Source organism: Callithrix jacchus, chromosome 15 (assembly GCF_049354715.1).
Source record: "Callithrix jacchus isolate 240 chromosome 15, calJac240_pri, whole genome shotgun sequence".
In the NCBI taxonomy this organism is placed as follows: Eukaryota; Metazoa; Chordata; class Mammalia; order Primates; family Cebidae; genus Callithrix; species Callithrix jacchus.
In genome coordinates this window covers 32,360,836-32,384,629 of record NC_133516.1, presented here as the reverse complement: position 1 = coordinate 32,384,629, position 23,794 = coordinate 32,360,836, and the positions used below count along the sequence as shown (strand labels likewise).

Genomic DNA, 23,794 nt, shown 5'->3' with positions numbered 1-23,794 from the left:
GCTGCACTTTTTGCAAACTGTGGCTATGACAGTCCTGAACAAGAAGGGTTTCCTGTTTAAGCTGCAGTAACTTTTCTGACTATGGATCATCGCTCCTTCGCTGGCAGATTTTTATAGTTCCTCTAATGCATTTGGGACGACTGTCTCAAAGAAACCTGCAGCTTTCCTGACAGCTCCTCACTCTCTCTCCTGCTAAGAACTGTAGCCCTTTTCTGCTGCTTTTAGAACCTTCTGCTACCATGTCCAGCACTTCCACCACCAGATCCATAACCACCACCACAGGGACTGCCCGAGCTTCTTCCACCAAAACTGCCCTCTTTCATGGGTCCCGAATTTAATTGCTGTTGTCCACTATAATTTCCAAAATCATTATAGTTCCCACCACCACCATAGTTACCACCGCCAAAATTTCCTCCTTCATTGTAACCATCATATCCTCCACCACCACCACCATATCCACCACCTTGGTTTCCACATCCTGGTCCACCACCACCATAGCTCCCTCTACTACTATAACCAGGACCACTACCATAGTTGTCACCTCCTCCACCTCCAAAGTTTCCTCTGCGACCCATAAAATTGCCAGATCCACCTCCACGACCTCTCTGTGATCCAGCAGACTGCATCTCTTGTTTAGAAAGGGCCTTTTTCACTTCATAATTATGCCCATTAATGGTGTGGTATTTCTGAACAACAATTTTATCAACTGTATCATGATCATCGAAAGTTACAAAAGTAAATCCTCTCTTTTTTCCACTCTGCCTGCTTCCATAACTTCTATGGTTTCAATCTTGCCATACTTTCAAAGTAGTCTCTCAAATTATACTCTTCTGTATCTTCTTTAATACCACAAACAAAATTTTCTTCACTGTTAGATGGGCACCAGGCTTTACAGAATCCTCTCTAGAAACAACTCTCTTTGGTTCCACTCCATGCCCATCAACCTTGTGTGGTCGAGCACACATTGCTGCATCCACCTCTTCAACACAGTAATAAGTTACAAAATCAAAGCCCCTGGAACGTATGGTTTGGGGATCTCTCATTACCACACAATCTGTAAGTGTGCCCATTTCTCAAAATGTTCTCTTAAACTATCATCTGTAGTTTCAAAGCTCAGACCACCAATAAACAGTTTTCTCAACTGCTCTGGTTCCTTTGGATCATGGCCCTCCTCCCCCCAGCGGCGGTGACAGTGGCAGCGACGGTGATGGTGACGACTACGGCTGGAGTCGGGCTGGGGGAAACCGGGCGGCAGTTTTACCTCCATTTTGAGACTGGACTCTTGCAACTCGAGTTCAATATGGGCTACCATATGCATTTTAGAATTAGCTTGTCAACTTCTGTAAAAAATTCTGCTGGCATTATTGTTGCAATTCCATTGAATTTATAGATTCATTTGGGGAGAATTGACATCTTAACTATATTGAGTCTTCTAATCCATGTGCTATATGTGGCATATTTCTTGATTTATGCCTTCTTTACTATCTTACTACGTTATATGATTGTTTTCAGTGTAGAGTTCTTTTATGTTTTGTTAAATTTAACCCAAGACATTTGTTTTTTTGATGCTATTGTAAATGAAATTTTTTTTTCTTTTTCTTTATTTTAAAAGATGTGGTTTCACCATGATGGCCAGGCTGCTCTTGAACTCCTGATCTTAGGTGATCCACCCACCTTGGCCTCCCAAAGTGCTAGGATTACAGGCATGAGCCACTGCACCTGGCCGTAAATGAAATTTTTAAATTGTAGTAAATATACATAAGAAAATTTAGTATTTTAACCTTCAAATTTAGCATTTGAAGTGTGTGATGCAGTGGCATTAAATATATTCACAGTGCTGTTTTGAGAACTTTTTTCATCACCCCAGATAGATATTCTACCAGTTATATAGTAGCACCCCATTCTCACCTCCCCCAGCCACTTGTACACACTTTTTTTTTTGAGACAGAGTCTCACTCTGTTGCCCAGGCTGGAGTATAGTGGCGTGATCTTGGCTCACTGCAACCTCCGGCTCCTGCGTTCAAGTGATTCTTCTGCCTCACCCTCCCCAGTAACTGGGATTACAGGTGTGCACCACCACGCCAGACTAATTTTTGTATTTTTAGTAGAGATGGAGTTTCACCATGTTGGCCAGGCTGTTCTTGAACTCCTGACCTTGGGATCTACCTACCTCAGCCTCCCAAAGTGCTGGGATTACAGGCGTGAGCCACTGCGTCTGGCATTGTACACTCTTAAAAATCTTCTTTTTGTCTCAATAAATTTACCTATTTTATTTTATTTTATTTTTGAGATGGAGTCTTTCTCTGTTGCACGGGCTGGAGTGCAGTGGCGTGATCTTGGCTAACTGCAACCTTTGCCTCACAGGTTCAAGCAGTTCTTCTGCCTCAGCCTCCCAAGTAGCTGGGACTACAGGCGTGCACCACCATAGCGTTCCCAGCTAATTTTTTGTATTTTTAGTAGAGACGGGATTTCATTGTGTTAGCCAGGATGGTTTCGATCTCTGGACCTCGTGAACTGCCAGCCTCGGCCTCCCAAAGTTCTGGGATTACAGGCGTGGGTTTATTTTATTTTTGAGACCAAATCTCACTCTGTCACCCAGGCTGCACTGTAGTGGTCTGATCTCAGCTCACTGCAGCCTCCACCTCCCTGCCTGTAACTGGGATTACAGGCGCCCTCCACCATGCCCAGCTAATTTTTGTATTTTTAGTAGAGAAGGGGTTTTACCATGTTGACCAGGCTGATCTTGAACTCCTGACCTCAGGTGGTCCACCTGCCTCAGCCTCCCAAAGTGCTGGAATTATAGGCTTGAGCCACCACGTCCAGCCCTATTTTATTTTATGTAAGTGGAGTTATACAATTTTTTTCCCTTTTGTGCCTGGCTTATTTCACTTAGCAAAATGTTTTCAGGATTCATCCATGTTGTGACATGCATCAGGAATTTCATTCCTTTTTTAAAAGGCTGAATAATACTTCACTGTATGTATATACCACGTGTCTTTATCCATTTATTTGTTGATGGACATGGGTTGTAGACACCATTTCGTTATTGTGAATAATGCTATGAACACTGGTATATAAATATCTGTTTTGGATTCCTCCTTTCAGTTCTTTTGGGTATAGACCTAAAAGTGGAATTGTTGAATCATTTGGTAATTCTATGTTTAGCTTTTTGAGGAGTTGCCATACTGTCTGCTTTACATTCTCACCAGCAGTGCACAAGTGTTACAATATTTTCGTATCCTTGCCAACACTTATTTTCTATTTTTTGTGTTTTCTTTTTTTATAACATGGGTGTGAAGTGGTTTCTCATTGTGACTTTGATTTGCATTTCCCTAATGACTAATGATGTTGAGCATCTTTTTTGCATATTTTTTGGCCATTTGTGAATCTTTAGAGAAATGTCTAAGGCCCTTGCCCATTTTTGAATTGGGATTTTTTTTTGTTGTTATACAGGTAGTTCATATGTTCTGTATATTAATCCTTTATCAGATATATGATCTGCAAATATTTTCTGCCATTCTGTGGGTGGCATTTTTACTGTTTTAAAATTAATTAATCAGCATTTTAGAGTAGAGACGGGCTCTCACTTTATACCCAGGCTGGTCTCAAACAGCTTAAGTAATCCTTCTGCCTTGGCTTCCCAAAATAGTAGGATTATAGGCCCTTGTGATTTTTTTTTTTTTTTTTTTGAGACGAAGTCTTGCTCTTGTTGCCCAGGCTGGAGTGCAATGGCATAATCTCGACTCACTGCAGCCTCCGCCTTTCAGGTTCAGGTGATCCTCCTGCCTCAGCTTCCCGAGTCCCTGAAATGACAGGTGCCTGCTACCACTCCCAGCTAATTTTTGTAATTTTAATAGAGATGGGGTTTCACCATGGCAGCCAGGCTGATGTCGAACTCCTGAGCTCATGATCCACCTGCCTCGGCCTCCCAAAGTGCTGGGATTACAGGCGTGAGCCACCACGCCCAGCCTGCAATACTTTTTAGACTTTAAAACTTTAGCATTGCTTTAGCCACATCAGTACAGCATATATTTGAAAAGTGTTTTTTCATATATTACCTCACTCTGAGAAGTAGATAAGTAATTTCAAATCTACTGACAGGGAAAATAGGTGAATTGGCATATTGAAAGGTTACATAATTTGTTAGTTGTGGCATTGATTTTTTTTTTTTCACATGGTTTCTGACTTATCAGAATCCTGATAGCTCTACATGTTCAGGATGTAGTTCCTGATGTCACATGAGAGTCAGGAAAGGAAGTTGAGGGAGTGGAGAAGTTTGGAAACTGCTCTTAAGGAATGATGTGTCTGTGGAACCACCTTTTCGCTTCGCTTTTCTTTTCTTCTTTTTTTTTTTTTTTGGAAATGGAGTCTCACTCTGTTTCCCAGGCTGGAGTGCAGTGGTGTGACCTTGGCTAACTGCAATCTCTGCCTCCTGGGTTCAAGTGATTCGTCTGTCTTAGCCTCCTGAGTAGCAGGGATTACAGGTGCCTGCCACCACACCCAGCTAATTTTTGTATTTTTGGTAAAGACAGGGTTTTATCATGTTGTCCAGGCTGGTAACTTCTGACTTCAGGTGATCTGCCCACCTCGGTCTCCCAAAGTGCTGGAGTTCTAGGCATGAGCCACTGCGCCTGGCCTCCACCTCTGTTTTTCTAAGTTGGGAAGTTGTTGATGGGTTTGTGTAGGTAAAAGTTAGTCCCCATATCATTACAGGTTGTCTATGAGGTAGACAGAAGTGCTTTTCTTTTTTTTGTTGTTGTTTATTTTGAGGTGGAGTCTTGCTCTGTCACCCAGGCTGAAGTGTAGTGGTGTGATCTTGGCTCACTGCAGCTTCCACCTCCTGGGTTCAAGTGATTCTCCTGTCTCAGCCTCCCAAGTAGCTGGGATTACAGGTGCCTGCCACCACGCCTGGCTAATTTTTGTATTTTTAGTAGAGACAGGGTTTCACCATGTTGGCCAGGCTGGTCTCGAACTCCTGACCTCATATTCCGCCTGCCTCAGTTACAAGCGTGAGCTACCACGCCCGGCCGACTGAAGTGCTTTTCTGATATTTACAGTGCTTAAAAGTAGTAGTTAGACTGGGCATGGTGGCTCAGGCTTATAATTGCAGCACTTTGGGAGGCTGAGGTAGGAGGATCACCTGATGCTGGGAGATGGAGTCCAGAGTGGGCAATAGAGGGAGACCTCATCTGTACAAAAAAAGTACAGGAAAATAGCTGGGTGTGGTAGGACATGCCTGTAGTCCTAGCTACTCAGAACACTGAGGTGGGGAAGAATTGCTTGAGCCCAAGAATTCAAGGCTGTAGTAAGCCATGATCTGCTGCTGCATTCCATCCTGGGTAACAGAGCGAGACCCTCTCTCAAAAGAAGGAAGGAAAAAGTAATGATTCTGGTATTTCACTAAAGGGTTGGAAGACAGCTGGAATCTAATCTGCTTGACGCAGTCAACCCTGATTTCATTTTGTGAGGCATGATGCTGGTTGTTCATCTCTTTTGTTATAGGCTTTCTTCACATATATACTTCACATAGTCTAATGTGCATGTTGCTGATCTGCTTCTGGGTACCCTTAAATAAAATCTTTTTTTTTTGCTACCTAGTTTAAGACTCTAATAAAATCTTTATCTACATGATGAATGTTCAAATAGATAGTCATTATGTTGCCTCCAGGATTGTGTGGTGTCTGAAAGAGAGTTCCTGTGGAGTTTGTGCCCTGAAATCTCCTTATACTGTTTTCTAAATGTCTAACTATATAAGAAATATGCTGTGTGGCTCTTGAGATGGAGCGGTCCAATAGGAACGTAGGATGCCAGGAAGAGTCCTTGGAGAAGAGAACCAGAGTTGGTCCCCAACGGTATGTGAGAGTAACAGCAGATTATCTCAAAAGAATAAAACTCATTGGAGCTGTATTTTGTGGTAGACGTTTTGCCTTATTCCTTGACTGCAGTTGAATACATCTCGGTGTCTGTGTCTAAAGAATTTGATCTTTGATTATATTTTCAGGTAATATTCAGAGTAGTATAGCATCAAGACATTTAAATGATTTCATCCCCAAAGGAAGAGTCCTCCAGATTTTAGCCATATCTGATTTTTAGATGCATGTTGCTGCTTGGTGCCTCTCAGAATTCAGTGATTTAAAACCCCTCTGGAGGTCTAACAGTTTTGTGGTGTCATTGAGATACCATAGAAAGACAGGTGGTATTTTTTTTTTTATTGCATTTTAGGTTTTGGGGTACATGTGCAGAACATGCAAGATAGTTGCATAGGTACACACATGGCAGTGTGATTTGCTGCCTTCCTCCCCTTCACCCACATCTGGTATTTCTCCCCATGCTCTCTCTCCCCATTAAAGATAGGAGGTATTTCTTAAAAAAAAAAAAAAAAAAAAAAAAAATTGTTTATTTATCAGGAGAAACTATTTGTTAGCCTACATTTCATGTCTGGTAGTTCAGGAACACAGAGCTTTGGCTTCCCCTCTCCTTGCTGTAGGAAATTTTATTTCCATGTTTTCCCTCTTGAATAGTAGGATACATGTGAATATTGCTAATATAAGGTAGTAGATTTGTTAGTGACAAAACTAATAGGTAATTCAACCCAAAGAAACTTTTTTTTTTTTTTTGAGATGGAGTCTCGTTCTGTCACCTAGGCTAGAGTGCAATAGCAAAATCTTGGCTCACTGCAACCTCTGCCTCCTGGGTTTAAGCGATTCTCCTGCCTCAGCCTCCTGAGTAGCTGAGGTTACAGGTGGCTCCCACCATGCCTGTCTAATTTTTATATTTTTACTAGAGGCAGGGTTTCACCATGTTGGCCAGGCTGGTCTTGAACTCCTGACCTCAGGTGATCTGCCCGCCTCAGCCTCCCAAATTGCTGGGATTATAGGCTTGAGCCACCACACCTGGCCATGAAGTCATAATTTCTGTAGAAATCTGAGTATGCTTTCTTTCTTGGTTCAGCCACAGCAAACTTATGGAGAGCTATAGCCCCCAGGGATATAACGAATGCTCCAGCAATATGAAACCACAGAGGTGCCATGGTAGTTAACTGTCTTTGATAGGTATGTCAGCCTCATTACCAGTGTTCTTGACTGATGGAGAAATGGATGGCCAACAGCTATTTCATAGTTGCATAATTCCTTACTCTGGAGAGTTTTCTTGTTTTAAACTAGTAACCATTTTTGATAGGGGGTCCTAAATAAAGCCCCCAGATAATCTAAAAAGGTCAATGCTGTGACCAGAGCTTTGGCTTCACCTCTTCTTGGTGTAGGAAATTTTATTTCCATGTTTTCCCTCTTCAATAGTAGGACACATGTGAATGTTGCTAATATAAGGTAGTAGATTTGTACCTAGGATGAACTCCCATATGTAAAACCAGTGTTATAGATAATTGAAATTAGCATGAGTGACAAGAGTTACTATTCTTTTATTTGCGATCTGAAATTCTGAAATGGAAAGAGCAGATTTTTAAATTTTTAATTTGATTTTTTTTTTTTTTTTTTTGAGACAGAGACTCACTTTGTTACCCAAGTTGGAGTGTAGTGTCACAATCTTGGCTCACTGCAGCCTCTGCCTTCCAGGCTCAAGCAGTCCTCCTGTCTCAGTCCCCCAAGTAACTGGGTCTACCGGCATGAGTCACCAAGCCCGGCTAATTTTTGCCTTTTTTTTTTTTTTTTTTTTTTTTGTAGAGACGGGTTTTGCCATGTTCCTCAGGCTAGTCTCAAACCCCTGAGCTCAAGAGATCTGCACACCTTGGCCTCCCAATTCTGGGATTACAGGCGTGAGTGCCACCCTGCCTAGCAGAGAGAGCAGGTAACTGACACAAGAACAGAAAACTAAACACTGCATGTTCTGATTCATAAGTGGGTGTTGAACAATGAGAACACATGGACACAGGGAGAGAAACATCATATACTGGGGTCTCTTGGGGGTGGGGGACTAGGGGAGGGATAGTGGGGGTGGGGATACTGGGGAGGAATAACAAGAGAAATACCTAATGTAGGTGATGGGGGGATGGAGGCAGCAAACCACCATGGCATGTGTATACCTATGTAATAATCCTGCAAGATCTGCACATGTACCCCAGAACTTAAAAAAAAAATCTTGAACTGCTTTAACAAATTTAATATATTTGATTTCATAGGAAAAGAAAAGATAACATGGCGAGGAAAAATTTCCCAGTAGGGAGGTGTGTACATCAGTCTCCCAGTAACCTTAGAGCTTGTTTACCTCTGCCTTAGTCCTTAACTAATTTAGTTAAGCTACAGTAGGATAGAGGTGAAGAAAAGGAGCCAGAGTTTACCATTCACCCAGAAACCTAGTCTGTGAGACCAGGCCTTTGCATCTTTCTTTCTTTTTTTTTTTTTTTAATTGCATTTTAGGTTTTAGGGTACATGTGCAGAACATGCAAGATAGTTGCATAGGTACACGAGTGGCAGTATGATTTGCTGCCTTCCTCCCCTTCACCCACGTCTGGCATTTCTCCCCATGCTATCTCTCCCCAACTCCCCCCCCCGCCCCGCTGTCCCTCCCCTATTCCCCCCAATAGACCCCAGTGTGTAGTGCTCCCCTCCCTGTGTCCATGTGTTCTCATTGTTCATCACCCGCCTGTGAGTGAGAACATGTGGTATTTCATTTTCTGTTCTTGTGTCAGTTTGCTGAGAATGATGTTCTCCAGATTCATCCGTGTCCCTACAAAGGACACGAACTCATTGTTTTTGATTGCTGCATAATATTCCATGGTGTATATGTGCCACATTTTCCCAGTCCAGTCTGTCATCGATGAGCATTTGGGTTGGTTCCAGGTCTTTGCTATTGTAAACAGTGCTGCAGTGAACATTCGTGTGCATGTGTCCTTATGGTAGAACGATTTATAGTCCTTTGGATATATGCCCAGTAATGGGATTGCTGGGTCAAATGGAATTTCTATTTCTAGGTACTTGAGGAATTGCCACACTGTCTTTCACAATGGTTGAACTAATTTACATTCCCACCAGCAGTGTAAAAGTGTTCCTATTTCTCCAGATAGGAACAGATCCTGTCCAGCATCTGTTGTCTCCAGATTTTTAAATGATCGCCATTCTAACTGGTATGCGATGGTATCTCAATGTAGTTTTGATTTGCATTTCTCTAATGACCAGTGATGATGAGCATTTTTTCATGTTTGTTGGCCTGCATCTTTCTTTTGGTTGTATGGAAGTTTCTTCTGCTTTCGTCTTCAGTGGGATTGGTAGTAGGAAATAAGTCCAGGAAGCTCTTCATTTCATATGTGAGCAGTTCAGGCAGTCTAATTTTAAGTGGTCTGTGATTTTGTGTTCCTTTTAGAACCATTTCTCCCATCCTTCTACATGTATGCTTTCTAGGTTTGACTGTATTTTCACTTAGTTGTAAATGTGCTAGGTTAGACTTAGCTGATTCAGGGATGGCTCACATATCCTATTTAGTCACAGCATAGGTAATCCGGTGGCTTCTTATTAAAGCATAATCATTTGCAGAGAATGTTTCATGTGAGAAGGATGGAACACCTTCGTTTCTCCTTTCTTTTTGTGTATTTCATTTTGATTTCCCCTGTATCACTTTGGACATCAGTTCTGAAAATTCTTCACATACCTCCTTTCCCCCACTTCTTAGCACATTTGACAGCCGATTTCAAAAGGGTCTTTATTTAAAAATATATTTAGGCTGGGTGCAGAGGCTCAAGCCTGTAATTCCAGCACTTGAGGAGACTGAAGTGGATGGATCCTTAGGTCAGAAGTTTGAGACAAGCCTGGCCAACTAAAAATTCAAAAATTACCTGTGTATGGTGGCGTGTGCCTGTAGTCCCAGCTACTCGGGAGGCTGAGGCAGGAGAATCACTTGAAGCCAAGACACTTGAGACAAGAGTCTCACTCTGTCACCCACACCATTGCACTCCAGCCTGGGTGACAGATTGAGACTCTGTCTCAAAAAAAAAGAAAAAGAAAAATATATTTAGGGAAGCACAGCTTTCTAATCTTTAGGAATCCAGTAAAAACAGGAAGGAGGTTCAGTACATTCTAGATTTTCTCCTTGACCTAAATTAATTCTGTTCTGGCTGTTGGTTGATGGGCTGGCACATCTCAGGTTCCCTGCCAAGTTTCCTTTTTTCTTTTTTCCCTGTTTGTTCTTAGCCAGGTGGCCTTAGGAGGCCATGGTTTCCTAGATCCTGGGATGAGACCCAGGAATCTAAACAATCTTTCATCTCTTCTCTAGAGACAAATGACAATATAGATTCACTCTCTTTCTTCTCCCAGTGTATTCTAGACATCTATATACATTTCTGGTTTCTGAGGGATGTGCCAGTTCCTTGTAGCTTGGAAGGACAGGTTCCAAGTAGAGTTGATAGCCCTATTTACATGAAGAACATTTCCTACATTTCCCTCCTCCTCAAAGTACAGGAAGATTGTTCTCTCTCACCCTCATAACTATGCCTAGTCTGTATCAGTGCCTACAGTCTCATATACAAAGGGAAGAATGGGCTTGAATTTAATAAATCATTGGATTCCCTTAGTTATAACCTTTAGAGAACAAATGTGTTTTCATGTTTTCTGCTATAGTGTTTTTGTCTGTGATTTTTGAAGGTGTTTTGGTATCTTTTCCTGTCAAAGTCTATGCCAATGCTTTTTTATTTCTGAAATTAGTTAGAAATTAGTTTTCATAAAATCCAGAGCTGTATAGCCCAAGTTTTATGTGTTGTTCTTTTCTGTTAGAGTGACATATCAGCTTATTGTGCTCTTTTCAGTTCAAGTAATTTTATTATTTTTCCTTTGGATTGTGTCAGACAGTAAAAAAACAAATCATAGACACATTTGCCAAAACCAAAAATACTGTTGCCAGAATTTTACTTAGCATTCCTGACACCAAGTTTAAGTTGAATTTTAAAAAGAGTATGATACTTTGTTTTTATACTTTTAGTGCTTAATTGGGTATATTTAATTTTAGAAGAGGTAATATACTGGGTTTATAAACTAATTTTTAATGAAATGTTGAGGAAATCTGCAAATATACCTGTGAAACATGAAGACACCAAAGATGCTTCACTTTATTCTATGAAAACATTGCAGCTGTGGCTGGGTGCACTTTGGGAGGCCAAGGTGGGCGGATCTCTTGAGCTCAGGAGTTTGAGACTACCTGGGCAGCATGGTGAAACTCCGTCACTACCAAAAAAAAAAAAAAAGCCAGGCTTGGTGGCAAACGCCTGTGTTTTCAGCTATTTGGAAGGCTCATGATGTGGGAGGATCACTTGAGCCCAGGAGGTCGAGGTTGCAATGAACTGTGTCATGCCACAGCACTCTAGCCTGGACAACAGTGTGAGACCCTGTCTCAAAAAAAAAAAAAAGATTGCATGTTAAACCCAAGTGGTTAAACTGAGGTTGTAAAAGTATATTGGCTAAAAAATTGGGAATTCTAACTGAACTTCTTAGAGTACATATGCTAATCTGCATTTTTAGTGTATGTCTGTGCCTGCCCAACTAAAGAATCTGGTGATCAAGTGTTGTCTTGAAATTGCTGTCGAGACAGTACCCTCCTAGTTCTTAAAACAGTCCTGACCTTGTTCGTCACCTTATCTGATTGCATTCTCTCTTTCTCTGCCAAGGTTTTTTATTCATTGTCACTTTCTAGGCTTGCTATGTTGTTGCATTAAAATAGACCACCAAAAAACTACTCATAACATTTCTCCCAAATTTGGTTCAACAAGTTCTTTGGTTCTTCTCCTGACTGTCATTATTATTTTCATTGAGATAGCATCTTGTTGTGTTGCCCAGACTGGTCTTGAACTCCTGGCTTCAAGCAATCCCTTCCACCTTGGCCTTCCAAAGCATTGGGATTACGGGCATGAGCCACCATGCCTGGGCTGATTCATCCTTTTTTTTTTTTTTTCTTTTTTGAGACAGGATCTGAATCTGTCACCCAAGCTGGAGTACAGAGGTATGATTTCAGCTTGTTGCAACCTCTACCTCCTGGGCTCAAGCCGTCCTCCCACCTCAGTCTCCTGATGAGTACCTGGGACTGTAGGTGTACAACACCATACCTGGATAATTTTTGTATTTTAGTTTTTGGTAGAGATGAGGTTTTGCCATGTTGCCCATGCTGGTCTCAAACTCCTGGGCTCAGGTGATCCTCCAGCCTTAGCCTCCCAAAGTGCTAGGATTACAGGCATGAACTACCATGCTTGGCCTGATTCATCTTTTGTAGTTGAGGATATGTGTTTGCCTGATTTTTTTTTTCCCCCTTTTTAATCTTTTTTGTATCCTCCTTCTCATAGGCTGTATTCTTTTTCCTTTTGTATTTTTCTTTGATTTTTGTCCTTGTTATTGTGGCTATACTCATTTGGGTACATTTAAACCTATTTTTCTTTCATATATCAAATCTTTTTAGAGTTAGAACACAGAATTTTATGTTCTCCTTATTTGCTGACTTGGAATTCTGTCATGTGGCCAACATATTTTGTTCTTCATCAAGCCACGTAACCCGTTTGTTCTGGTTTTTGCTAGGTTCAGATTAGAAATGTAAATTTTTTTGGTTTACAACCCTAATATTTTAAAACAAAAAGAACTTGTCCCTTCATAAACATTTTTTCATATGTTACATATTTACCCTACCATATACATCTGTTATGTATATCATAAACATACATTTATTCCTCCAGATTTATTGTGTAGCTACCATGTGCTGGGTACTACTCTGGGCACTTAGGATACTCATGTAACTGACAGCATAATAATCCTAATTAAACAGTAGGCATCATCAGTAAGTAAAGTATGTAATATGCCAGAAGGGGATAAATGCCTTAATGGAAAAAAAAAGTAGAGCTAATTAAAGAGGGTGGAGAGTGCAGGTGGGGTTGCAGTTTATTTATTTATTTATTTTATTATTTTTTTATTTTTATTTTTTTTGAAACGGAGTTTCGCTCGTTACCCAGGCTGGAATGCAATGGCGCGATCTCGGCTCACCGCAACCTCCTCCTCCTGGGTTCAGGCAATTCTCCTGCCTCAGCATTACAGGCATGCAGCACCCTGCCCAACTAATTTTTTGTATTTTTAGTAGAGACGGGGTTTTACCATGTTGACCAGGATGGTCTTGATCTCTTGACCTCGTGATCTACCTGCCTCAGCCTCCCAAAGTGCTGGGATTGCAGGCTTGAGCCACCGCACCCGGCCGGGGTTGCAGTTTAAACTAGGGAAGATAGGGTAGACCTTTCATTGAAAAAGAGGCATTTGATCAAAGGCTTTTGAAGGAGGTGAGGGAGTTGGCCATGTGGATATCCGGGCGAAGAATGTTTAGGCAGAGGGAATGACTAGTGCAAAGAACCCTGGGAGTATATGTGCATGATGTATTCGAGGAACATCATGTAGGCCAGTATGGCTGGAGTGAGATAATAAGCAGTGGGGAGGCCGGGCATGGTGGCTCACGCCTATAATCCCAGCACTTTGGGAGGCTGAGGCGGGTGGATCACGAGGTCAAGAGATTAAGACCATCCTGGTCAACAAGGTGAAACCCTGTCTCTACTAAAAATACAAAAATTAGCTGGGCATGGTAGTGTGCACCTGTAGTCCCAGCTACTCGGGAGGCTGAGGCAGGAGAATTGCTTGAACCCAGAAGGCGGAGGTTGCGGTGAGCCAAAATCGTGCCATTGCACTCCAGTCTGGGTAACAACAGCTAAACTCTGTCTCAAAAAAAAAAAAAAAAAAAAAAAGCAGTGGGGAAAAGCATAAGAAGTGAAGACAAAGAAAATGGGGGTGGGGAGGAATGCAGCGCTTGTAGACTTTTTATTTTTTGACAGTCTTATGGCAAAAAGTGAAATGGCCACCAAGTGTGGTGGCTTGTGTCCATAATCCCAACACTTTGGGAGGCTGAGGCAGTCAGGTCATCTAAGGTCAGGAGTTTCAGAGCAACCTGGCCAACATGGCAAAACGCTGTCTTTACTAAAAATACAAAAATAAAATTAGCTAGGCATGGTGGCATCCACCTGTAGTCCCAGCTACTTGAGGCACGGGAATTGCTTGAACCTAGGAGATGGAGGTTGCAGTGAGCCGATATCGAACCACTGCACTCCAGCCTGGGTGACAGAGCAAAACTCTGTCTCAAAAAAAAAAAAAAAAAGTGAAATGATTGCTTATTTTAATTTTGAATTTCCCTGATTAATTGTGAAGGGAGGATGTCTTTTCACATGTTCATTGGCCATCTGAGGTTACTCTTTTGTGAATTGCTTTTTTTTTTTTTTTTTTACTTCAATTCATAGGAATTCTTCATATACTCTGTTTATTTTTCTAGCTGTAAAAATTGCAGGCCAGGCACCGTGGCTAACACCCATAATCCTAGCACTTTGGGAAGTCTATGTGAGCAGATTGCTTGAGCTCAGGTGAGACCAGACCAGGCAACATGGCGAAACCTTGTCTCTACAAAAAATACAAAAATTAGCTGGGCATGGTGGTGCATGCCTCTAGTCCCAGCTACTTGGGGGGCTGAGGCAGGAGGATGGCTTGAACCTGGGAGGTCAAGGCTGCAGTGGGCCAAGATCGCACCACTGAACTCCAGCCTGGTGACAAAGCAAGACTGTTTAAAAAAATAAAAACAGAAAACAAATAGCATCTCCTAATCTGTTTGACTCTTATGTTCATTTATGGTTCTCCTATGCAAAAAACTAGTTTAGTTTGGCTGGGAGTGGGAAAAAGGATTGCAGATGGGGATGAGAGTTCTTTTTGGGGTAATAGAAATGTTTTATATTGGATTTGAGGGATGATTGTACAATCCTCTAAATTTACTGAAAGTCATTGTTCTGTATACTTTATTTTATTTTATTTTATTTTTTTGAGATGGAATCTTGCTCTGTTGCCCAGGCGGGAATGCAGTGGCACTATCTCAGCTCACTGTAACCTCCGCCTCCTAGGTTCAAGCGATTCTCCTGTCTCAGCCTCCTGAGTATCTGGGACTACAAGGGCCAACCACCACCCTGGCTAATTTTTGTATTTTTAGTAGAGACAGGTTTTCACTGTGTTGGTCAGGCTGGTCTTGAACTCCTGACCGCATGATTCACTGCGCCTGGCTTAGTGAATTTTATAGTTTGATAAAAGCTGTTTAAATTTAAGTAATTTTTGGAATCTGCTTAGCTAAGAAGTAATTTAAAAACTTTAAAAATATATATACAGTATTAATATGGCCTAATTTGTGGTTTGTGTGTTTTATATATGGAATTTTTTCTAGTCTGTGGTCAAAAGGTGTTTTAAAACTTTTTCTAATTAAAGTTTATTTTCTTTTTGAGACAGTGTCTTGCTCTGTTGCTCAGGCTGGAGTGTAGTGATGCAGTCTCCGTCAGAGCTGTTGCTATTTCCAGGGCTGGGCACTAGGCGAGGCAAGCCCAAGCCCTTTACCTGCATCTGCAAATCCCACAGGGTTAGGATTGTGAGGAGACTTGGAGAAATTAAGTGGCTTATGAAGCTCCACCCACACCTTGTAAAGCAAGGCTTCACAGAGCTTGAGAGGGTTCTGGGTACTTCCGTTATTCCAGATTCCAGGGTTATTAAAAAAGTAACGTCAAAACAAAGTTACAGGCCGGGAGCGGTATCTCAAAAACAAAACAAAACAAAAAGTTATAGCTATGTGGTATATTTACTCTTAGGAGACTATTTCAAACACAAAAACAATGCTATGACTTTATGTTGAATACCAAATATCTAGAAGGACTGAAAAGTGGACTCTGCCCTCTGTCCTGTGGAAGTTGCAGAAGTTGCCACAGATCTCTCAGAGTCAGGGGAAGTGCTATTTGAATTATTTTTTCCTTTTTTCTTTTTATTTGTTATTTATTTATTTTTTTTAGACGGAGTCCCTCTTTGTTGCCAGGCTGGAGTGCAGTGGCGCAATCTTGGCTCACTGCAACCTCCACCTCCCGCGTTCAAGTGATTCTCCTGCCTCAGCCTCCCAAGTCTCTGGGATTATAGGTGTACGCCGCCACGCCCAGCTAATTTGTGTAGTTTTAGTAGAAATGGGGTTTCACCATGTTGGCCAGGATGGTCCTGACTTTGTGATCCGCCTGCCTCGGCCTCCCAAAGTGCTGGGATTACAGGTATGAGCCACCACAGCCGGCCCTTTTTTCTTTTTTGAGACTGAGCAATTGTCAGCTCACTGCAACTTCCACCTTCTAGGTTCAAGCGATCTCTTGTGCCTCAGCCTCCCAAGTAGCTGAGATTACAGACATGCGCCACCATGCCTGGCTTTTTTTTTTTTTTTTGTATTTTTAGCAGAAACAGGGTTTCTCCATGTTGGCCGGGATGGTCTCAAACTCTTGACCTCAGGTGATCTGCCTGCCTTGGCCTCCTAAGGTGCTGGGATTACAGGCGTGAACCACTGCCCCTGGCCTATTTCCTTGACTCTTCTCCTGCAGTACACGTCTGGGACACCTGTCACTATGACCCCTCTCTTTTCCCAGCCACCCAGTGACTCAGGCTAGAAAGTTTAGCAGTTTCATTTTGTCCATAGTCAGAAGCAATCCCAGGGAAAAGCACAGCTAGAGACAGGCCTCCTTCATCCTGACTGGGGCCAGGGCAGGAGCTGATCTACAGTACTGAACAGGATCCACAGCTGCAGTGACCACTTCCAGAGACCCTGACCTGCCCTCCACAACTGCTTCCCCAATTTTTCCTCAATCCAACAACTCTTTTTTGGAATACTTACTACATGCTGGAAACTGCCTTGGACCTTTTCTGTGGAGATAAGGGAGATGGTTGTGATGACAGATGAGTAACTAGATGACAGCACAGTGGTGTATTGAGTTGGTAGAGCTGGCGTAGGATACCTTAGGAGCCATAGATGTGTGTACTATACTTAGGTTTGGAGAGAATGGAGTTTAGGAATACTACCTGGGACAAGGCAATACTGCCTTCAGGACAAGGCAACTCTGCCTCAGGTAGTATTCCTAGATTCCAGAATAACTAGGCAAAAAAAAAAAAAAAAAAGAGGAATGTATGTGCATTAAAATAGTGCAGTCTGGGGGAGTGCGAGTACAGAATATTTTGGTGATAGCAGTGAAATAAAACTTAGATAGCTGCCTGGGCAATGTTGGGTTAAGAAGATTTTGCAGTTTTACAGTAGTTTTTTTTTTTTTTTGAGACAGGGTCTTGTTCTGTCACCCAGGCTGGAGTACAATAGTCTGATCACAGCTCAGCAGTGGTATTTTTTGTGCCCATTTTGCCCATAATTACAAGGTCCAGGAAAAAACAACAACAGAAAACCCAATGGTTTGTCTCTTACAAGTGGGACCATATTCCTGCTCTACTAATACTTTTTCTTTTTGATCTTAATCTTTCTGATGTAGTCTTGCTGATTACATTCCTAACTAAAAATACACTCAGTGTTAGGAAAGTTGCCAACTACTTTAAATTTTTTGAGAGAAATTTGACATTATAAACAGGGAGTTTGAGTATGAGGAGCTTTTCCTTGTCCCACTGGTTGGTATAGAGTCATGCAGAAAAGAAATGGTCATAATTGACAACCATAGATGTAAAGCAGAAGAAATATGAAGCCTGAATTCCTTTGGGAAAAACAAACCTTTTTAGTGATCTATAGCAGCGGTTCTTGGGTACTGGTTCATGGCTTGTTAGAAAATGGGCCTCACAGCAAGTGGTGGGTGAGCAGGCAAGCAAAATGTCATCTGTATTTACAGCTGCTCCCCTTGCTTGCATTATCGCCTGAGCTCCACCTACTGTCAGATCAGCAATGGCATTGGATTCTCATAGGAGCACAAACCCTATTGTGAACTGCACATGTGAGGGATCTAGGTTGCATGCTCCTTATGAGAATCTAACGCATGATGATCTGTCACTGTCTTCCATCACTCCAAGATGGGGTGTCTAGTTGCAGGAAAACAAGCTTAGGGCTCCCAAGAATTCTACATCATGGTGAGTTGTATAATTGTATATATTACAATATAATAATAATAAAAATACAGTGTTCAGTAAATCTAAAGTGTCTGATTCATCCTGAAACCATCACCGCCACACCTGGTCCAGGAAGAAATTGTCTTCCATGAAACTCGTTCTTGCTGCCAAAAAGTGTTGGGGACCATTGCCCTACAGCTCAGCAAGGAATGGCTTCCTGCCTGGTCATTGGCACCTTCAGTGGAGAATTTGGGGATCTCATGTGACCTAATTTCTCAAACAGAAACCTTTTCTCTGAGTCAAGGAGAGGCCTTTACTATTACTGGATATCCTGAGGAGTCTGAACAGAACAAATTCCCATTGCCTTCTGTTTTTTTTCTGATTGCATCTTTTTTTTTTTTTTTTTTTAATTTGAGGCAGAGTCTTGTTGTGTCGCCAGGCTGGAGTGTAGTGACATGATCTCGTCTTACTGCAACCTCTGCCTCCCAGGTTCAAGCAATTCTCCTACCTCAGCCTCCTGAGTAGCTGGGACTGCAAGTGCATGCCACCACACCCAGCTAATGTTTGTAGTTTTAGTAGAGATGGGGTTTTACCATGTTGGCAGGATGGTCTCAATCTCTTGACCTCATGATCCACCCACCTCACCCTTGGGAACAGGCGTAAGCCACTGTGCCTGGCCTCTGATCTCATCTTTGCGTGTGAAGTAAACCGGGATAGTTGCTTTCCTGATGGTCGTGATGTGCTGTAGCTCTAAACTGAAATCCTTTAGATAACTTAGAAGGGATGTGAGAACTAGGAAAGGCAGAGAATATGCGCTTCTATACACAAGATAGATAGAAGAGGCAGGGTTGCATCATTCAGTAGAAATTTAACCAACTTCCTTTCATGTGCCAGGTAGTATTTTATGTACTGGGGATACACATAGCAGGGAACAAAACAGAGTCCCTGCTCTTATTCATGGAGCTCCAGGGAAATTGTGACTTGCCTGATGTTTTGATTCCCTTTTCCTCTCTTCTCTTCTGTAGGACAGAATAATAAGCTGAATAAAATCAGACCATTGGCTTTCAGCTGGCCAGGACCTTCTACCTAGCTCTCCTTTTGTGGCCCATGTGCTGCATCCTCTGCCCTCGGTGTGCAACTGGCCCCCAACGCAATGTGTGTTTGTCAAACCATGGAAGTGGGGCAGTATGGCAAGAATGCAAGTCGGGCTGGAGACCGGGGAGTCCTCCTGGAGCCCTTCATCCACCAAGTAGGCGGACACAGCAGCATGATGCGCTACGACGATCACACTGTGTGCAAGCCCCTCATCTCCCGGGAACAGCGCTTCTATGAGTCCCTCCCTCCAGAAATGAAGGAGTTCACCCCTGAATACAAAGGTCAGTTACTGGCTGTTTAATGAGAGCAGCAGCCTTAGGCTTATAGACCCCTTGCCACAGTTTTTCTTGTTTTGTTTGCCAAGTGATATCATTGTAGGTCTTTTCTCAAAGCACTAAGTCACTTTGTTAGGTAAAATTAGAGGCTGAAAGCATCAGCAAGATCTTTAGATCTTGAAAATTGAATTTATTGATAGGTAAAGCTGAGAAAAAGTCACAGCATTAAGTTCCATTGGTGGAAAAGAGCATGCTGTTGTCAATGAGTTTTCCCATTTACTGTGACAGTAGTGTAGGAGAGCAGAGGGAAGCATTTCTCTTGTACCGGAGGAGGACTAATTGATAATTCCCAGGTTAAAGTGGTTGGATAACTGGCAACGGGGCTGTGTGGAGCCTGTGTCTGTATGTGCTGTGGCAAAGAATTGATGGTAAGAATTGCAGGGACTTTCTGGCACCTGGAAGTCCTAGGAAATATTTGAAGGAAAAGTAATTTATTTTAAAATATAAGTAAACTTTATAGAAAAGAACCTTATGAATATTAATTATACTTGAATTAACTCACTCTATTTTAAAATCTGATCTTTGTCAGTGTTTATAAATTTTTATGATTGCCCATTGTGTGTAAGTTTTTATGTTCTGCTTTGTAACTTCTCTAACATTGTATGATTTCAGTCAGGCTAACACTATTATTTACTTAGGAGGGTTTCGATTTAGAAAAACTAGTGCTATAGAATTGACTTTTTGTTTCCTTAGCTTAAAAAATTTTTTTGGTAAAATGTAGATAACATAAAATTAGCCGTTTTAAAATGTATAATTTAGTGGCATTAAATACATTCACATGTTGTATAGCCATTACCACTGTCCATTTCCTGAATTTTTCATCATCTGAAGCAAACTCTGTAACTATTAAATAATAACTCCCAGCCAGGTGTGGTGGCTCACGCCAGTAATCCCAGCACTTTGGGAGGCCAAGGCAGGTGGATCACAAGGTCAGGAGTTTGAGACCAGCCTGGCCAATATGGTGAAACCCCATCTCTACTAAAAATACAAAAATTAGCGGGGTGTGGTAGTATGCACCTGTAGTCCCAGCTACTTGGGAGGCTGAGGCAGGAGAATCAGTTGAACCAGGGAGGCGGAGGTTGCAGTGAGTTGAGATCGTGCCAGTGCACTCCAGCCTGGGCAACAGAGTGAAACTCTGTCTCAAAAAAACCACTTCATTCTTTTTTATGGCTGAAAAATATTTCATTGTAAATATATACCACATTTTGTTTACTCATTCATCTGTTGATGGACACCTGGGTTGTTTCTACCTTTTGGCTATTGTGAATCGTGCTACTGTGAGCATTGGCTTACAAGTGTCCATTTGAGTCACTGTTTTTTAATTCTTTTGGGTATATACCTAGGAGTGAAATTGTTAGAATCATGTGGTAGTTCTTTGTTTACCTTTTGGAGGACCTGCCAAACTGTTTCCCACAATGGCTGCACCACTTTGCCTTCTTACCAGCAGTGTACAAGGGTCGCTGTTTCTCCACATCCTCACCGACACTCATTTTATTTTCTTTTTATAGCTATCCTAGTGGAGTATGTGGTATCTGTGGCTTTGATTTGCTTTTCTCTAATGTCTAATAATGAATGATGTAGAGCATTTTTGTTTTTGTTACTGGCTGTTGGTATACCTTCTTGAAGAAATGTCTATTTAAGTCCTTTGACCATTTTTGAATTGGGTTGTCTCTTTTTTTATTTTTGAGACGGAGTCTCACTCTGTTGCCCAGGCTGGAGTGCAGTGGCACGATCTTGGCTCACTGCAATCTCTGTCTCCCAGGTTCAAGTGATTCTTGTGCCTCAGTCTCCCTAGTAGCTGGGATTACAGGCGTGTGCCACCAGTAAATTTTTGTATTTTTAGTAGAGACAGGGTTTTGCCATGTTGGCCAGGCTGTTCTCGAACTCCTGAACTCAGATGATCTGTCGGTGTTGGCCTCCCCAAGTATTAGTATTATAGGTATGAGCGACTCTGCCTGGCCTGGGTTGTTTCTTAATTGGCAGAAAGAGGTGAACCAGTTTTTAGAATATCCCAAGCTTTTTAGATTTTATTTTTAATTAACCTCAAGGCTTTTACTTAGGCTTGGAATGTTCTTTCCAGTACCCTTATCCACACTTGCTCCTCTAACCTTTAATTTATCAGGTCTCCCCAGACACTTCTTTCCTGATCATCCTGTGTGATTCTGCTCTGGAAACCATATTTTCAATCATAGAACCTTACTTAGTTTCTTCATAGCACTTATCATAATCTGTATTTTTGTCTATATATTTGTTTTTCACATCAGTATGGAAGCTCCTTGAAGGTATAGACTTTTTTTTTTTTTTGTCTTTTACACTAATGAGCTTGGGGCCTGGGATCTAGTAGATGGTCAGTAAATACTTGATAAATGAATGAGGCAAAGCTTATTTGCATCAATTTACAAAAGCCTTGAACTTCACATTTAGTACTGTAAGCAGTAACAGTTGATGATTACAGCTGGTCATACTAAATAAATGAAAATTTGTTTTTAAACCTGCCAAGATATGAAATATTATTGACACTTTTTCTTGGCTTGATTGAGTTTAACACCCATGCTGATAGTGGGAATTAGATGTGTGTATATGTGTGGGCTAGTTATCATACATGTATTTCCTAGCTCTGTCTGCTGGGAGGGCCTAAAAGCAGTGATACTTCAGTAGCAGTCAGTATATCTAGCAACCAAATCCTGAATCTTCTAAATACCATATTTAGAAAAAGAAACAAAGGAATAACAAGAAACAAAGCTCCTTGGTGAAATGGTTGGTTCCTGAGTTGGGGCAGGAAAATTATAAGATAAGCCTAGAGCATCTTGTGATGACAGTAAAGAAGTGGTCAAAAATGATGTCAGAAGTACTTAAGAGCTAACTTAAAAGGAGTTGAGGGACCCAATCTAAAAGAATTTAAACAACAAAATATCCACAAGTCTGTGTTGATAGATACATGGATATGAAGGGACAGTTCTTCCTCATAGAATTCTAATTTCTTTTAATTAATAAATGTGGAACAAATGATAGAAATAGAAGTCACCATTAGGCAGACAACACAGTAATACCATTCAACACACACCATTAGGCATGACACACACCATTAGGCATTACAACACAGTAATAGTGGCAGCGTGCAGTGGTACAATCATACTTCACTGCAGCCTCAAAACCAGGCCCTGCCGGGTGCAGTGGTTCACCCATGTAATCCTAGCACTTTGGGAGGCCATGGTGGGTGGATCACCTGAGGTCAGGAGTTCAACACCAGCCTGGCCAACATGGTGAAATCCCATCTCTTCTAAAAATATAAAAATTAGGTGGCAGGCGCCTGTAATCCAAGTTACTTGGGAGGCTGAGGAAGGAGAATCACTTGAACTCAGCAGAAGTTGCAGTGATCACACGATTGCACTCCAGCCTGGGCAATGAGTGAAATTCGGTCTCAAAAAAAAAAAAAAAAAAAAAAAAAATCAGGAACGATCCAAGATGGCTGATCGCTAACGGATTGTAGCTCTCAGTGGAAGCACAGAGAACTAGAGGACGCCACACTTTCAGACAAATTCTGGTCGCTCACGGAGCAAAAGAACCCCAGTGGAGGAATCACATGGGTCGCCAGCGGGACTCTTGTGGCTGGCGCAGTGGTTTCGCCGGCACCTCGGCGCGGCAGCTCTCGGAGCAGAGTAAACAGGGCTGGCTCCCCTTCCGACCGAGGTTTGGAGGACCCGCATGGGTCCCCAGCACGATTCCTGAGACCGGCGCAGCGGCTGTGACTGCACCTCGGCAAGGCAGCTCTCGGCACAGAGTAAACAAGACTGGTTCCCCTTCTGACTGAGGTTTGGAGCCCCGGGAAGGCAGAGTCGCTTATTACAGACACAAGAAGGAAGCCAGACAGGAAAATCCTGGGCAGAAAAGCACCATCAGTCTTAACGCCGCTGTTCTGGCCCTGGGAACTAACAACTTGGACATCCACTCAAGAGACCTAATCTGAAAGTTGGTAATTTCAAAGACGACAGGAGGATAAATTTACAATGATGGGAAGAAACCAGCATAAAAAGGCTGAGAATACTCAAAATCAGAACGCCTCTCCCTCTAAAGATGATCACAGTTCCACATCAACAATGGAACAAGGCTTGACGGAGAATGAGCACATCCCAATAACAGAATCACTCTTCAAGGAATGTATAATAAGAAACTTCTGTGAGTTAAAAGAACATGTTGTAGCCCAACGTAAAGAAACTAAGAACTTTGAAAAAAGGTTTGACGAAATCCTATTGAGAATAGACAACTTAGAAAGGAATATAAGTGAATTAATGGAACTGAAGAATACAATACAGGAAGGCCAAGAAGTATGCACAGGTTTAAACACTCGAATTGTTCAAGCAGAAGAAAGGATATCAGAGGTCAAAGTCCAACTTAATGAAATAAAACAAGAAGACAAGATTAGAGAAAAAAGGATAAAAAGGAATGAGCAAAGTCTCCAAGAAATGTGGGACTATGTGAAAA

At 41.9% G+C, this 23,794-nt stretch overlaps 1 protein-coding gene and 1 pseudogene across 5 annotated transcripts in view; one reads left to right on the top strand and one right to left on the bottom strand.

Moving 5' to 3' along the window:
- IP6K1 (inositol hexakisphosphate kinase 1) overlaps nucleotides 1-23,794 on the top strand; it is a 57,955-nt gene that overhangs the window by 15,716 nt on the left and 18,445 nt on the right. For all 5 annotated transcript variants that reach the window (XM_002758356.6, XM_017964911.4, XM_008981647.5 and 2 more), the window contains one exon: nucleotides 18,908-19,258. In XM_002758356.6, coding sequence (XP_002758402.1) covers nucleotides 19,036-19,258 — 223 coding nt within the window. In that variant the 5' untranslated portion in view covers nucleotides 18,908-19,035. The remainder of the gene's footprint in view (nucleotides 1-18,907; nucleotides 19,259-23,794) is intronic.
- On the bottom strand, nucleotides 90-1,267 carry LOC100398649 (heterogeneous nuclear ribonucleoprotein A3 pseudogene; annotated as a pseudogene).